Genomic DNA, 14,204 nt, shown 5'->3' with positions numbered 1-14,204 from the left:
GGGTGGCCTGAAAATCTCTGGTTCTCAGGTTTTTCTCTCTTCCCACGAAGTTCTTAACTAGAACCAACAGCTCCAAGTTCGGAACTGTTCCAAGCAAAACCAAAATGCATGGAGGAACAGACTGAAATCCCAGCATGCACTTGGATTCCCAGCATGCACCAGGATTCCCAGCAGCAGCAGTAGCAGCAATAGGTCAGGCCAGTCGGCGGGGCAGAAGCTGGGGCAGCTCTCCTGCTTCGGGGAGGGCTACTGTCCTCTTTTGTCCATTAGCGCCATTATGGGAGCTGGGAAGCACTGGGGAGGGGAAATTAAGCAATGTAGGTGCTAAAGCAGTCGTAGAGAGCAGGGGGGGAGAGCCGGACATCAGCCTGAGGCCTCTGGCCCGCCCTCGGCAGGGAGGGCGGGAGGCCCCGGGGAGGCCAGGCAGGTGGCTTCCAGGGGTCCCAGGGCTCCTTGCACATCACCCGCCCCCAGGCTCTGGGGTCCAGGGGGCAGCGTGGCTTGGGTGTTTGGCTAGAACACAAAATCTGAGGCGGCTGTGGGGACCGACACTCGAGGAACCAATTCCTAGGCTCAGTAGCTGGTTGTTTATTTTCGCAGGGCCCCAAATTCACAGATAAGGAGGGAAGGAAGGACCCCGATCCTGAAAACCAGAGGACCTGCAGGTGCCACTGAGGCCGAGAGGCAGCACCTTCTGCAGTGCAGAGGGTGGGATACTTTGTGGGGGGGCTCTCTTATTAGCTGTGGAGGCCTTGGGGTGCCTCACCTCTGCTCTTCCTCCGGGTGGAAGGGCCCCTCTCGCCCTGCATCGCCCACCTCTCTTGAGGGAGGGCAGCAGCCAGGGCAGGCAGGAGCCGAGAGAGCTCAGAGCGGGGGCCCCGATGAGGTGACAGCCGGTGTGGGAAGGGCAGGGCTTTGGGCATTTGGCAGACTTGGTGAAGGAAGATGGAGGGGAAGAACTGATATCTGCCGAGAACCTTCTCTGAGCCAGATCTCTCACCCACGTCACCCTCCCAAGAGCCCTGTGGCCACTTTACAGGTGACAAAACAAGTGGAGTGACGTGTCCATGCTGGTAAGTGGAGGAGACAGATGGGAAGAGATGGAGGAGAGAACCAGAAAATGGGCCGGAAGTCGGGCCTCCGTCGCGGGGAGGGGGCGGGGCCCTGGGGCCCAGGGTCCTCAGCACCTCATCTTTTCTGCTGTATCCTCCAAGGGCCTGTCCTCGCCGAGCAGGGACTCCGAGGCCTCTTCCTGCTCCCATGGCTAAAAGGGGCGGTTTGTTCCTGAGCAAAGACCCCCAGCTAAATGCTCCCCAGATGAAAGCTTGCCCCTTTCCCAGGATATCCCTAACTTGGGGGAGAAAATAACTGAAGGCCCCCTGGTCAAGGCTAGGGGAGGAGAAATATTTGCAAATATTCCACTGGAGACAGTGGAACTCCCACTAGAATCGGTTTTGTCCTGCTTTTGTCAGACAGCAGGACCTCCAAGTGAGAGACAGTTTCTTTGGCTGAATGCAGAGTGACAGCACGTGCTTTTACTCAAAAGATGTTGATGCCCAAAGACCACTGTACGGATGGGGGCCCTGGAGTTGTTCAGTGCACAACCTATGCAGCTGTATGTAGCGACCCTGGATATAACTTTCCTCAACTAAAATGGGGAAAACCCTCTCAAGGAACACAGAGGAAATTTTGAACTCAGTGATGCTCTAAACCCTCCAAAGACCTAGGATCAATCAGGATGATCAGACCTGAGTGAATATATTCACTTTTTGACTAGGTCTGTTACATAATAGAGAGAAGGATTATAAAAGCACATTTATCAATCCCAATTTGCTTTTAAAATAACCATCATTAATTTTAAAAACGTTTTTCATACTTATTTATACTATTTCAAGTCCTTTTACCTCAATTTTATATTAAAGATTGCTCTTGAATGTGATTTTAATGTCCTCCTTAAATTCAACTAGCTGTCTGTTAAAATCTGCCCATGGACTCCCATGGGGCAAGGTGATCATCCGTAAAAAAGGCAAAATTTGTATTTTCACAAGCTAAGAAAGCATTTTTCCCCCTCAGGGATAAAGGTTTTTACTGAAATTCAAAAACTTCCCTGAGAGGAAGAGAAAGTGTCAGATCACAGATCAGAGCCTCAAACCTAGAAAGTGAAAAATGGAGCAAAACGGAACAGAGTGGCTGACCTCGAAGTCCAAAGTCCGGGCCCTTCTAACAGAGGACTTACAGCACCGCAGACTCCCGGAGAAGCGGGTGTGACCTGCTGAGGGCACATTTCCCAACCGTGACTGCACGTTAGAATCCCTGGCTAGTTTTTTGTTTTGGTTTGTTTTTTAAGTACCAACGCCCTAGTCTCTCCCCAAACCCACCGAATCAGAACAGCTAAGGTGGGGCACAGGTTGGTGTGTTTTAAAAGCCCCCTGTGTGGTTCTAAGGAGCAGCCAGGATAGAAACCTCAGAGGCGGGGGTCTGATCCTCACGGGGCTCTAGGCAGGGGGCGGCGAGGGGGGGTCTGCTGCTGGTTTTTCAGCAGGTCAGCCGTCTATACCAGTCCTGCTTTTAATTGCGAAAGAATCCGAGTATTCATGAAACAGATGCTTACTCTGATGCCAAAAGCACTGATTCATACTTTATCAAGAACTTGTTGACGGAATCGTAACTAAACATGATGACGGTAATTGTCAGATATTCTCTTTTAGGAGCAAAGACAGCCTCCATTTCCCTTTGCTGGGAGGAAGTTTTCTCTGAGTACTCAGATATTGCCACAGGAAAAGTGATATTTTAAAAAGTACCCAGGACCTTTGGCTCCCTTGGTATGACTGGCCCAAGCTTTCTTTTCTTAGAACAAAAACAAACAAACAAAACCAACAATAAAGCAACCTGCACTTCACCCAAAGAGACTGGAAACTGTCTGCAGTCTTTTGGAAACAGAATCTTGGGCTAAACTGAACAGGAGTGACTTGAGACCGTGGGGGCGCAGCCACAGGGAACGAGACCCCAGGCTGTGGGCTGGGCCGACCCTCACCACTTGCTTTTTAGAGATGAGAAAGCTTTTCCTAACCAGTGGAGGGAGAATTTTCATTTTTTATTAAATGCCTCTGCTGGCCAGATGCTGTACAGAAGACGATCTTACTCCTTTTCACAATAGTTCTCTACGCTGGCTGCACAGTGGAGTCACCTGGGGAGTTTCACAAACCACAACTATCTGGGCCACAGGACCCTTGAAATTAAAACCCGTGAAGGCGCGACCCAGGCATCCGAATTTCTTAAAGCTGAGAACCCCTGCCTTCATCTCTACTTACAAACAAGGAAAGGGAGTGTCGCATCGGGCCCGCTCCACCCCGTGCCCCTCAAGTCCAGCTTCTGGCTCTTTGGGACCAGGAACTGGTCATTGGGGTCAAGAGGGAGGTTCCTGTGCAGCCGAGTATGCTGCGTAAGTGAACGGAGAGCCCAGCTCTCGGCCGGACGTGCTCAGCCGAGCCGGGGGGAGGACCTAACCCCCGGGTACCCCCCTTTCAGATGGGAAGAATCACCACGTTCCACACCGTGCGGTCCAGAAAGTGACCCTGGGAAGGGAAGCCCTTTGGAAATACTCATGCTCAGGGGAAGGGAAGCCGGCTAGTAAGACAGGGACTCAAAAGATGGATCTGGAACCCGCCAGAGTCCACGTGGACATCAAAAAGTCCAAGATGGCTGCTGGGAGACCCTCCCCAAGATTCTGCCACTCAGAGCAAAGACTTCTTCTTGAAGCCAGGAGAAGCCCTGGACATTCCCCAAGGACTTTATCATTGGGTCCTCCTGGGAGATTGATGGGTGGAGTAATCAATCAAAACAGCAAACAGCTGGGACCCCTCCCGGGCCATTAGCAAAGGGGTGGAATAATTAATGGTTCAAAAAGCAGGCGCAAGGCCTGAGCACGCTCTGCCTTTTGGACCCTGATTCTGGCCACCTTCCCGCATGGATCAACAGCAAGTAAAACCTGGACATTTATAATTTATAATGGGAAACTAGTCTGCAATCAGCCCGCGTGATCACTTTTCAGCCCTTTCTTCTGTACCTGAGACCCAGGATCTCCCATCTCTCGTCCCTCCCTACCTGAATAAATTACTGGCCTAACTCACCCGACCTGCTCTTGAAAGTCATTTCTGCAGCATAGCCAAGAACCCAGATGAAATCCCGTAACAGAAGCAGAACAGCTAAGGTCCGCTTCACACCTACTTCTACTCAGTTTAGGGCCACCGGGGACACAAGCCCTGCTGTGACTCCTGATGCCAGTGTGACCTTTGGCCTCAAGTGCCAGGCTGGGAAAGGAACTTCTAGGAGCTGAGGGAGGCTCAGGAGACGCTGGCAGAGGCGGGGGCAAGGCTCCTGGTCTTAGAGGCTGCCTGGGTTCTGGAAGTCCTGCTGAGAACGAGGCTGTTTCCTGGGAGACCGAACCCCCCTTTCTCTCAGCTGCACGCCCAGAGTGGGGATGGGTTGTCGGGGGGAGAAAGTGCATATAGACGCGCACAAGCCCCTCCACCCCCCAGAGTGGGGGCTTGGAGTTCTGTACCCCAGAAAAACATGTTCTTAAACAGCACCATTCCTGCGGGTGTGGGCCCGTGGTAAGCAGGACCTTCTGAGGGGGTTACTTCACTCCCGGCGTGGCCATCAGTCAGGGGGGCCCGAGTCCTGTTCCTGGAGAAAAGGCCACGGAGAGGGAAGCCACAGGGGGCAGCCAGAAGCTGGAGGTCGACAGAAAGGGACGGGAAAGGAGGAGATGCCACCACGTGCATTGCCACGCAGCGGAAAAGCCAACGGAGTCCCAAGATGGCCAGCCCAGGATGTCACAGTCTTTAGGGAGAAAGCATGGCTAAGCTGACACCGTGACTCTACTTCTAGTGTCAAAACTGTGAGCCAAGAAATGCCTGTTGTTTAAGCTGGAAAACTAATCTCTCTCTATATTACTTAAGTATCTAATATAGAATGATGTAATTCAAATACGTATTCCTCTGTATAAACACAGACTCCTCCTTTGCGTCTGATGTAAGTAAACGCCACTGGAGGATCATTGCCTGCCAGGGTTCACCTGACTGTGGACTGTGGCTCTTTTCACCCCTGGGATTCAGTGCTTCACTTTGGCATGTGTCCAAGGAATGAAGCCCTTTGATGGGAGACCCTGATTTTGTTTTTTTTTTGTTTTTTGTTTTAGGAGGTGCCGGGGATTGAACCCAGGACCTCGTACATGGGAAGCAGGTGCTCAACCACTGAGCTACATCCGCTCCCTGACCGTGGGTTGAGAGAGGCCCGGGGTTAGGCACGAGGGGCAGTGGCGAGAGCTGACCCTAGAACACGAGAGGAGGTAACGGGCATCCCCCCAAGGGGGACGATGCTGAAGAGAGAAACGGCAAGGCCACAGCACGTGGGTGTGTCCACGGAAGGGCAGGTGGATTCTAATCATCTCCTTTTGGGGCCACCTCTAGTCAGAGGCTCCCCAGGCTCCTCACCCCCACCCCAGCCTCACGGAGCCCCTTAAGGCTCATGGCTGATGACAAAGAGGCCCCGGAGTGGTGGGTGCCCAGGGACGACGCCGCGGGTCCCGGCTCCTCCGTCCAGGAACCCCGAGAGCTTGGGGTGAGCAGCGGGGTCCGTCTCATTTCCCTCAGGGCGAGACGGGGACCCCTGCCCCACCCGGACCCAAGTATGGAGGGGCCCACAGGGGCTTTCCTGCGGAGGGGTGTCACCGGCCAACCCAGTACTCATCCCAAACTCAGCATTTCTCTGCAGTCTCACGTTTTAGCTTCCAAATTCAAGCGCGGTTTATACTCCACATAAAAGAACCATTGGCTGGACAGAACACGAAGCACTTACCAGCTTCGTCCCCTGGCCTTTTTGCTCCTAAGCCGCCATGTGAAATCGGCTCTAGGTTAAAAAAGCTGCGCCGGGCTCACCCTGTGGCTTCTCTCCCTGACGTGCCACCTGCTCCCCTCCTTCCCGGGGCTCCTTGGTGGCCACCGGCCACGTCCTCCTGCAGCCCCACCTCAGGGGGAAGGGGCGCCCACGGCCCACGGGCCTCACCTATGCCGCAGCGCTCGCCGGTGTAGCCAGCAGGACACAGGCACAGGACGCGCCCCTCCGTCTCCTGGCAGGTCCCGGCGCCACAGGGCTCCTCGGCACAGGACCTGGCGGGGGCTGGAACCGCCGGGGGAGAGGTTGAGCATCCAGGACACACCCGCCTCACGGTCCAGCGCGTTCCCCGAGACCTCACGGGCAGGACCGCGGGCCGGCTTTGGGTCGGCCTGTTTCTGGGAACACCGCCCCTCCTGGGCACCTGCCCCCCAGCATCAGGGGGTGAGCGTGGGGGCTCTCTCTGACTGGGAAAGTGCTCACGGGAAACCATCAACTACCACGTCTGGAGCCCAGGAGGGAGAGGGCCCGGTGTTCTCATTCGTGTTGAGGTGAGATGATCGAGATGGTACAGAGGGGTCCCCGGAGAACTGGGGTGGGGCTCGAGGCACAGCATCTGGAGTCAGGCCACAGCCACAATCACACTTGACAGCTCTTTGTACATGAGCAGAATTTCTAGCGCTATCTAAAGTCATCCTTCTCTCTCCCTGAATCAAGCACCCACATAAATATTCTGGTGATGGAACTTCACTACAGCTCATCTTTATGAGTGAGTACTGTGTACAAAAGTATGAGGCTAAATGCCTGCTCTGTATTATTTATATACTGTTTAATCTTAACCCTGGTACTATTCTCATTTTACAGATGAGGCTCAGAGAGGTTAAGAAACTTGCCTGCGGCGGCACAGCTCATCAGAGGTGGGGCTGTGCTCCAACCTTGAAGCCGCACTGCCTCCTACTGGACCATGCCGCTTTCTGGAGTCTCGACTCCCCGACCACATTTAAAAGTCACGAATCCCAACCATACCTGCAGCACTGGGCGCCGATTCTCCCGTCCCTCCTGAAGGAGTCGGGACAGCGTCTGTCGGGGTGGCGGCCGTTTCGGCAGACGGGCTCTCCTCTCCCGAGCGCGGGGCACCTGAGGACTCGCTCTCTGGGTGCGCCGCTGCAGGACGCTGGGTCTGCGGGGCCCACGCAGCCTCTGGGGTGCTGGTGCCGAGGACGACCTCCGCCCCCGCGGTGGGGCCGGGAGGGTCTCCGCTGCTCTCCGTCCTGTCTCCAGAAGCCAGGGGGGTGGCCGAAGGCAGGCCTGAGGCCTCTGCGCCCACGTCGTGGGTGGCAGCGGGATCTCCACTCACTTCCGGGGCGGCTGAGCCCTCCTCGAAGGCAGAGGTGCTGCCGTCCAGGCCCAGGCCTGAGGCTGTGTCCAGGGCAGCGCCGGGGGACACTGAGGGGGTCACGCTTGGCTCAGGGGGCGTGGCAGCGTCCCCACTCGCCTCAGGGGCCGCAGACGCCCTCGCCTCAGTCTCGGGATAGGCAGATGTCTCACCACTGGATTCTGGGACCGATGACGCGTCTACCCCGGGCTCTGGGAGCCTCGGGGTCGCTCCACGGATGTCCCCAGATGCAGAGCCTTCCCCGCTGGACTCAAAGGTCTGCAGTTGTGTCACGGGCGGTCTTTGGCCGAGTTCCTGGGCAACGGTTGGTTCGGTGACACCCTCCACAAAATCAGAAGTGATTAATGTAACTTCTGGAAGTCCCGAGGCCTCTCCGCTGGTGCTAATGGTTGCAGAGGATTCGCCACTTATATCAGTGACACCAGAAAAGTCCCCACTAAAATATGGAATGCTTTGTGGCTCTCCGCTGGGCTCTGCTAGCCCTGACTGCAGCCCACTCGTGTCCAAAACTCCAGAATGATCCCCAGACATGTCTGGTACTCCAGAATGGTCACCACTGAGGTCCAAAATACCCGAAGGCCCCTCTCCGGCTTCCTGGGCCGTTGGGGCCTGGGTTACAGATTCCACCAAAGTTCTGTCAACCAAAGAGATGGTGGGAAAACCCGACGGAAGTCCACTGCCATCATGTGCTCCAGAGGGCAGGCTGCTCCCAACATCAGCTCCAGAGGCTTCTCCACTGACTTCAGCTATTCCACTGGGCAGACCACTGAATTCTGGAGCCTGGGATGTAAAGCCACTGGAGTCAACTGCTCCAGAAGGTTGTCCACTAATATCCACCATCCCAGATGTGCCCGAGAGATCTGCCTCCCCGGAAGGGAGGCCACTGAGTTCCACGGACCCTAAGCCTTCTTCTTCTTTAAATGTCGTAGGGGTCACTTCAACAAGACTGGTGTCCACAAATGTAATGCCAGAAGATTCACCACTGCCACTAATGGTACCCGAAACCAGATCAGGGATTCCAGATGGTGCCCCACTTAACTCTGGCAACCCCGATGGCTGTCCACTGAGATCGGGGACCCCAGACATTTCTCCACTCAGGTCGGTGATGCCAAATGGTTGACCACTGCCAAAAAGAATTCCAGATGCTTCTCCACTGACCTCTGGTTGTCCAGAGGTCAGCCCGCTAAGCTCAGTCACTCCAGATGTTTCCCCACTGGTGGCATCAGGAAACCCTGATGGCTGGCCACTGACATCAAAGAGTCCAGATGTTTCTCCACTGATGTCAGGAGACCCAGATGGCTGGCCACTGAGTTCAGTTCCTGAAGGCAGCCCACTAGTTGCTCCACTAATATCCAACTCGGTGAAGGGCAGCCCAGATGTTTCTCCTGCACCGCTGACTCCGATAGTTCCCCTCCCTTCCAGCTCACCTGCGGTGGTGGCTGTGACCACTTCCACCAATGTGGCATCCACTAAGGAGACAGTTGGGAATCCAGATGGAAGTCCACTAAAGTCAGGCAGACCAGAGGATGGGCCACTTCCAAGATCCACCCCAGAATACTCACCACTAAATCCAGAGGGAAGGCCACTTGCTTCTGGAGCCTGCCCACTTCCTACAGTTCCAGAAGGCAGTCTGCCAAAGTCCCAGATTCCAGAAGCAGAACCCGCCAAGCCTTCCTCTCCAGAGGGCAACCCACTGAGGTCTTTGGCTCCAGAAGCAGAGGTCTCTAGACCCTCTCTTCCAGAAGGAAATCCACTGAGATCCCCTACTCCAGAAGCAGAGGTCTCTAGACCCTCTTGTCCAGTAGGAAGTCCACTGATATCCCCTACTCCAGAAGCAGAGGTTTCTAGACCCTCTTGTCCAGAAGGAATTTGACTGAGGTCCTCTACTCCAGAAGCAGAGGTCTCTAGACCCTCTCCTCCAGAAGGAAGCCCACTGAGGTCCACGATTCCAGAAGCAGAGGCCTCTTGACCCTCCCTTTCAGAAGGAAGTCCACTGAGATCCCCTATTCCAGAGGCAGAAGCTTCTAAACCTTCTTCTCCAGAAGGAAGACCACTGAGGTCCCCTATTCCAGAAGCAGAGGTCTCTGGACCCTCTCCTCGGGAAGGAAGCACACCAAGGTCTCCTACTCCAGAAGCAGAGGTTTCTGGACCTTCTACTCCAGACGGAAGTCCACTGAGGTCCCCTACTCCAGATGCGGAGGTTTCTGGAAGTTCTCCTCCAGAAGGCAACCCGCTGAGGTCCTCTACTCCAGAAGTAGAGGTTTCTGGACCTTCTACTCCAGATGGAAGCCCACTGAGGTCCCCTACTCCAGAGGCAGAAGTTTCTGGACCCTCTCCAGAAGGAAGCCCGCTGAGGTCCCCTACTCCAGAGGTAGAGGCTTCTGGTCCTTCTCCAGAAGGAAGTCCGCTGAGGTCCCCTACTGCAGAAGCAGAGCCCTCTGGACCCTCACCTCCAGAGGGTATCCTGTCAACCTTAGAAGTGCTGGACCAATCAATTCTGTCTTCATCCCCTGAGGCCAGTCCGCTTCCTGAAGGCAGACCTGAGCCCACTGCAGAAGGCAGACCACTGAAATCAAGTCCACTTGCACTTCCCTCTGGGGGCTGCCCACTGGAGATAGGGCCTCCTGAAGCTTCTCCACTGCCTGTGAAGTCACCGCTGACTTCGGGGACCCCAGATGGCTCCCCAGAGGCTGATATCCCGGTGCTGCTGGGCACCGAGGAGGCAGGTGTGTAGGGCTCCTCTGAGGGTGACGGCTCTTCAGAGGGCAATGACTCTTCCGAGGGGGATGGTGCCACTGAGGTGGAGGGCACTGCTGTGATGGAAGGGCCTTCTGTGCTTTCCTCTGTTGCTGCACCAGTGGGGGGCCACGTGGGAGGGACTCCTGGAGGAAAGAAAGAAGAAAGGGGAGGTGTGGACTTAGGAACGCTTCCCAATGTTAAGCTTGTACAGAGAAGGACAATTCCATTCCTTCCACAGTGAAACTTCTCTTGAGGGCTCAGAGATGTGCTCAGACACTTTCAAACAGAACTGTGTATAGCATCTCAGGAGGGAGGGAGGGAGGGCAGGCGCCAGGAAGCACCCTGCCACCTCAAGAGCCAGTATCAGCTGTGCTCTGCAAAGCCCTAGGGGTGCCACCCACCTGATGTGGGGGCCTGGCCAGTACCTAAGGCAACTTGGTCGCCTTTTAAGTATTTCCACATCATGTATTTCATTTCTCTAAACCAGTGGTTCTCAAAGTGCGGTCCCTGGACCAGAAGCATCAGTATCCCCTGGGAACTTGGAAAAGCAAAGTCTCAGGCCCCACCCCAGACTTACTGCATCAAAACTTCAGCACCCATCACTGTGCTGTAACAAGGCCCCCAGGTGTGCTTTCTCAAACAGTGAAGTGTGAGAAGCACCCATCTGGAGCTGACCCTCTGGGAGGGCCCCCCACTCTTCTGAATACCTGCCGGCAGTACCACCTGGATATCTGGAGAGCCAGGTGAGAGGGCTGCAAGCTCGAGCAGGAGAACCACTAGGCTCAACCCACCCCTCTGAGGTGGGGAGGGTCAGGTGGTGCTGTTGGTAAAAAAGACATAAACTTTTTCCTTTCTGAGAGAATGTGGACAATAAAAAGAGAGAGAAGAGAAAACCCCCCCATTCTAAGTAGTCATGGCTACATTATTTTCTTTTGGTCTTCTTTCCTTTGACATTCTAAAGATAACCAGCCTGGGTTTTGTGTCTTGTATGTCCTTTTGGGCTAATTTCCCAGATGGAGAACCCGTGGCGCAGAAGGGTGCTGGGTCCCATCTGGCCAGGTCCCCAGTCCACTCTTGCTTAGAAGAGAATCTCGGGTGGGGGGCGGGTAAGGGGAGTTGAGTATAGCAGCGATGGTATGAAAGATGATCTTAGGTGGGGTCCAGAGAAACATTCTTTTAATTTTAATAGTTATGCACCATTTTAATATAAGTATCAGAAAAACACTGGGATAGGTATTTACAGGAATGACATAAATTTCTCTTTAAAGTCATTGTTTCTTTTTTAAAGCAAGTCAACTTAAAGAAAAACACACGGAGTTCCCAATGGTACAGATGGCTCCCAGAAATCAGCAAGGTGGTTGGGAAAGGACTGAAGTTTGGAAAAACATTTCTATGGAGCCGCTGGATCCACTGCCCCCCACCCAATAAATCTCCTCTAGTAGTTGTCAGGGTCCTAGGCCCAGCAAGCCACACCCTCATGCCAAGGAGGACTCAGTTACTGCTCTGGCGAAGGGTGAGGAAAGGGCTATGTCAGGGATGGGTGCTGGGTGAGATCCCAGACCAGGATCCTGCTGATGCAGCCTCACCTGGCACGGAGGGAGGCTTGCATTCCAGCACCCACAGGATTGCCTAGCACAGGCGAGTTGCTCAGGAACCATGCACTGAACGGAAGCCTGGATGAATGGGCAGCTCTGCTACAGTTTTCCTAAGATGCACTTTGCCCTGGGGTGTGCTGACTCTTTTAGGCACACACAGCTTTTTGCACATTCTTTAATTCAGCCTTGCTCAACCTGGGTGCCACTAGATATTATGAACGTTCCAACATGGTCATCAAAAACCTCCCAAAGATGAAAAGCCCAGGACCAGATGGCTTTGTAGGTGAATTCTACTAATCATTCAAAGACCATCTATTACCAATCTTGCTCAAGTTCTTCCAAAAAATTGAACAGGAGAGAATGCTACCAAACTCAATCTATAAAGCCAACATCACCCTAATACCCAAACCAGATAGAGAGACTATGAAAAAAGAAAACTACAGACCAGTTATATTTCACGCCAAGCTCCGTGTGAAATCCCACTTCTCCAGGCACTTACTGAGCATGGAGAACACCATCATCCGAGAACTGGGTCAGCAGGTGTTTACTGGGAAGGGCTGGACAGTACGGATTTCTGGCAAAAATCCTCCACAAAATACTTACAAACTGAATCCAAAAGCATATTGAAAGAATTATACACCACACTCAGGTGGGTTTTATCCCAAGTATGCAAGGGTGGCTCAACACAGGAAAATCAATTACTGTAATAAACCACACTAACAAGCTGAAGAAGAAAAATCACATGATCCTCTTGATTGATGCAGAAAAAGCATTTGACAAAATACTGCATCTTTTCTTGATAAAAGCACTCCAAAAGATAGGAATAGAAGGAAACTTTCTCAATACGGTAAAGTGCATATAGGAAAAACCTACAGCCAGCTACTATACATTTCACAGTACAATGGTGAAAGACTGAAAGCTTTTCCAATGAGATCAGGAACAAGATAAGAATGCCCACAGTCACCACTGTTATTCAATATTGTGCTAGAAGTTCTAGCTAGAGCAATTAGGCTATATAAAGAAATAAAATCACCCAAATAGGAAAAGAAGAAGTAAAACTTTCACTATTTGTTGATATGATCCTATTTCTAGAAAATCCTGAACAATCCAGAAAGCTACTAGAACTACTAGACAATTTCAGCAAAGTGGCAGGATACAAGATTAATATGCAAAAATCAGTAGTGTTTCTACACACTACTGATATACAATCTAAGGAGGAAATCAGAAAAGAATTCCATTTATAATAGCAACTAAAAGAATCAAATATTTAGGAATAAACTTAACCAAGGACATAAAACACCTGTATTCAGAAAACCATAAAACATTGTTGAAAGAAACACTTACGTACATAAATGGAAGGATATTCCATGTTCATGGATTGGAAGACTAAATATTGTTAAGATGTCAGTTCTATGCAAACTGATTTCCAGATTCAAAGCAATCTTAATAAAAATCCCAATAGCCGTTTTTGCAGAAATGGAAAAACCAATTATCAAATTTATTTGAAAAGGTAAGGGGCCCTGAATAGCCAAAAATGTCTTTAAAAAGAATGAAGTTGGAGGAATCTTATGCCCTGACTTTAAAGCCTATCACATAGCTACAGTGGTAAAAACAGCATGATACTGGCATGAAGACAGACAGATGGACCAATGCAACCAAATAGAGAACTCCAAAATAGACGCTCACATCTATGGTCAAGTGACTTTTGACAAGGCTGTCAAACTGTCTCAGCTGGGCCAGAACAGTTATTCAACAAATGGTGCTGGGAGAACTGGATAGCTATATCCATAAGAAAGAAAGGATACCCCTATCTCACACCTTATACAAAAATTAACTCAAAATTGATTGAGGACCTAAATATAAAAAGCAACAATCATAAAACTCCTAGAGGAAAATGTAGGAAAACATCCTCAAGGTCTTCTGGTGGGGAGTAGGTTCTTAAACCTTATACCCAAAGCACAAGCAACAAAAGAAAAAATAGATACATGGGACCTCCTCAAAATTAAACACTTTCGCACCTCAAAGGACTTTGTTAAAAGGGGGAAAAGGCATCAGACTCAATGGGAGGAAATATTTGGAACTCACACATCTGATAAGGGTTTAATATCCGTGATATATAAAGAGATGATACAGCTCAACAATAAAAAGACAAAATACCTGATTAAAAACTGGGCAAAAGACTTGAATAGACATTTGTCCAAAGAAGAAATACAAATGCAAAAGTGATGCATTCACATGACGGAATATTATACAGCTGTAAGAAGCAATGAAGTCGTGAAGCAGATGACAACATGGATGAACCTGGAGGACATTAAGTTGAATGAAGCAAGCCAGACACAAAAGGAGCAATACTGTATGATTGTGCTACTGTGAACTAAATATATTGTATAAACTCATGGAATTAATAATTAGAATATAGGTAACCAGAAAATAGAATGAGGGTAGAGAATGGAAAGCTGAGGGTTATCTGTGCAGAATTAGTAAAAAAAATGTTGTTTGTAAACATTTGGAAATGAATAGAAATTGTGAAAGCACACCTGAGTGTCTGTATCTAGCAGGGCTATATGGGTATGACAGTG

The 14,204-nt window shown here is 51.5% G+C and overlaps 1 protein-coding gene across 1 annotated transcript in view; it reads right to left on the bottom strand.

Moving 5' to 3' along the window:
- The window catches only part of ACAN (aggrecan), a 37,070-nt gene that overhangs the window by 8,004 nt on the left and 14,862 nt on the right, over positions 1 to 14,204 (bottom strand). Inside the window, exons 11-12 of the mRNA XM_004455226.3 lie at positions 6,922 to 10,173; positions 6,067 to 6,180 (exon numbers count right to left, since the gene is read on the bottom strand). Coding sequence (XP_004455283.2) covers positions 6,067 to 6,180; positions 6,922 to 10,173 — 3,366 coding nt within the window. The remainder of the gene's footprint in view (positions 1 to 6,066; positions 6,181 to 6,921; positions 10,174 to 14,204) is intronic.

Source organism: Dasypus novemcinctus, chromosome 3 (genome assembly GCF_030445035.2).
Source record: "Dasypus novemcinctus isolate mDasNov1 chromosome 3, mDasNov1.1.hap2, whole genome shotgun sequence".
Classification (NCBI taxonomy): Eukaryota; Metazoa; Chordata; class Mammalia; order Cingulata; family Dasypodidae; genus Dasypus; species Dasypus novemcinctus.
Note: the sequence above shows the minus strand (reverse complement) of the source record. Positions and strands in the feature narration are given on the sequence as shown.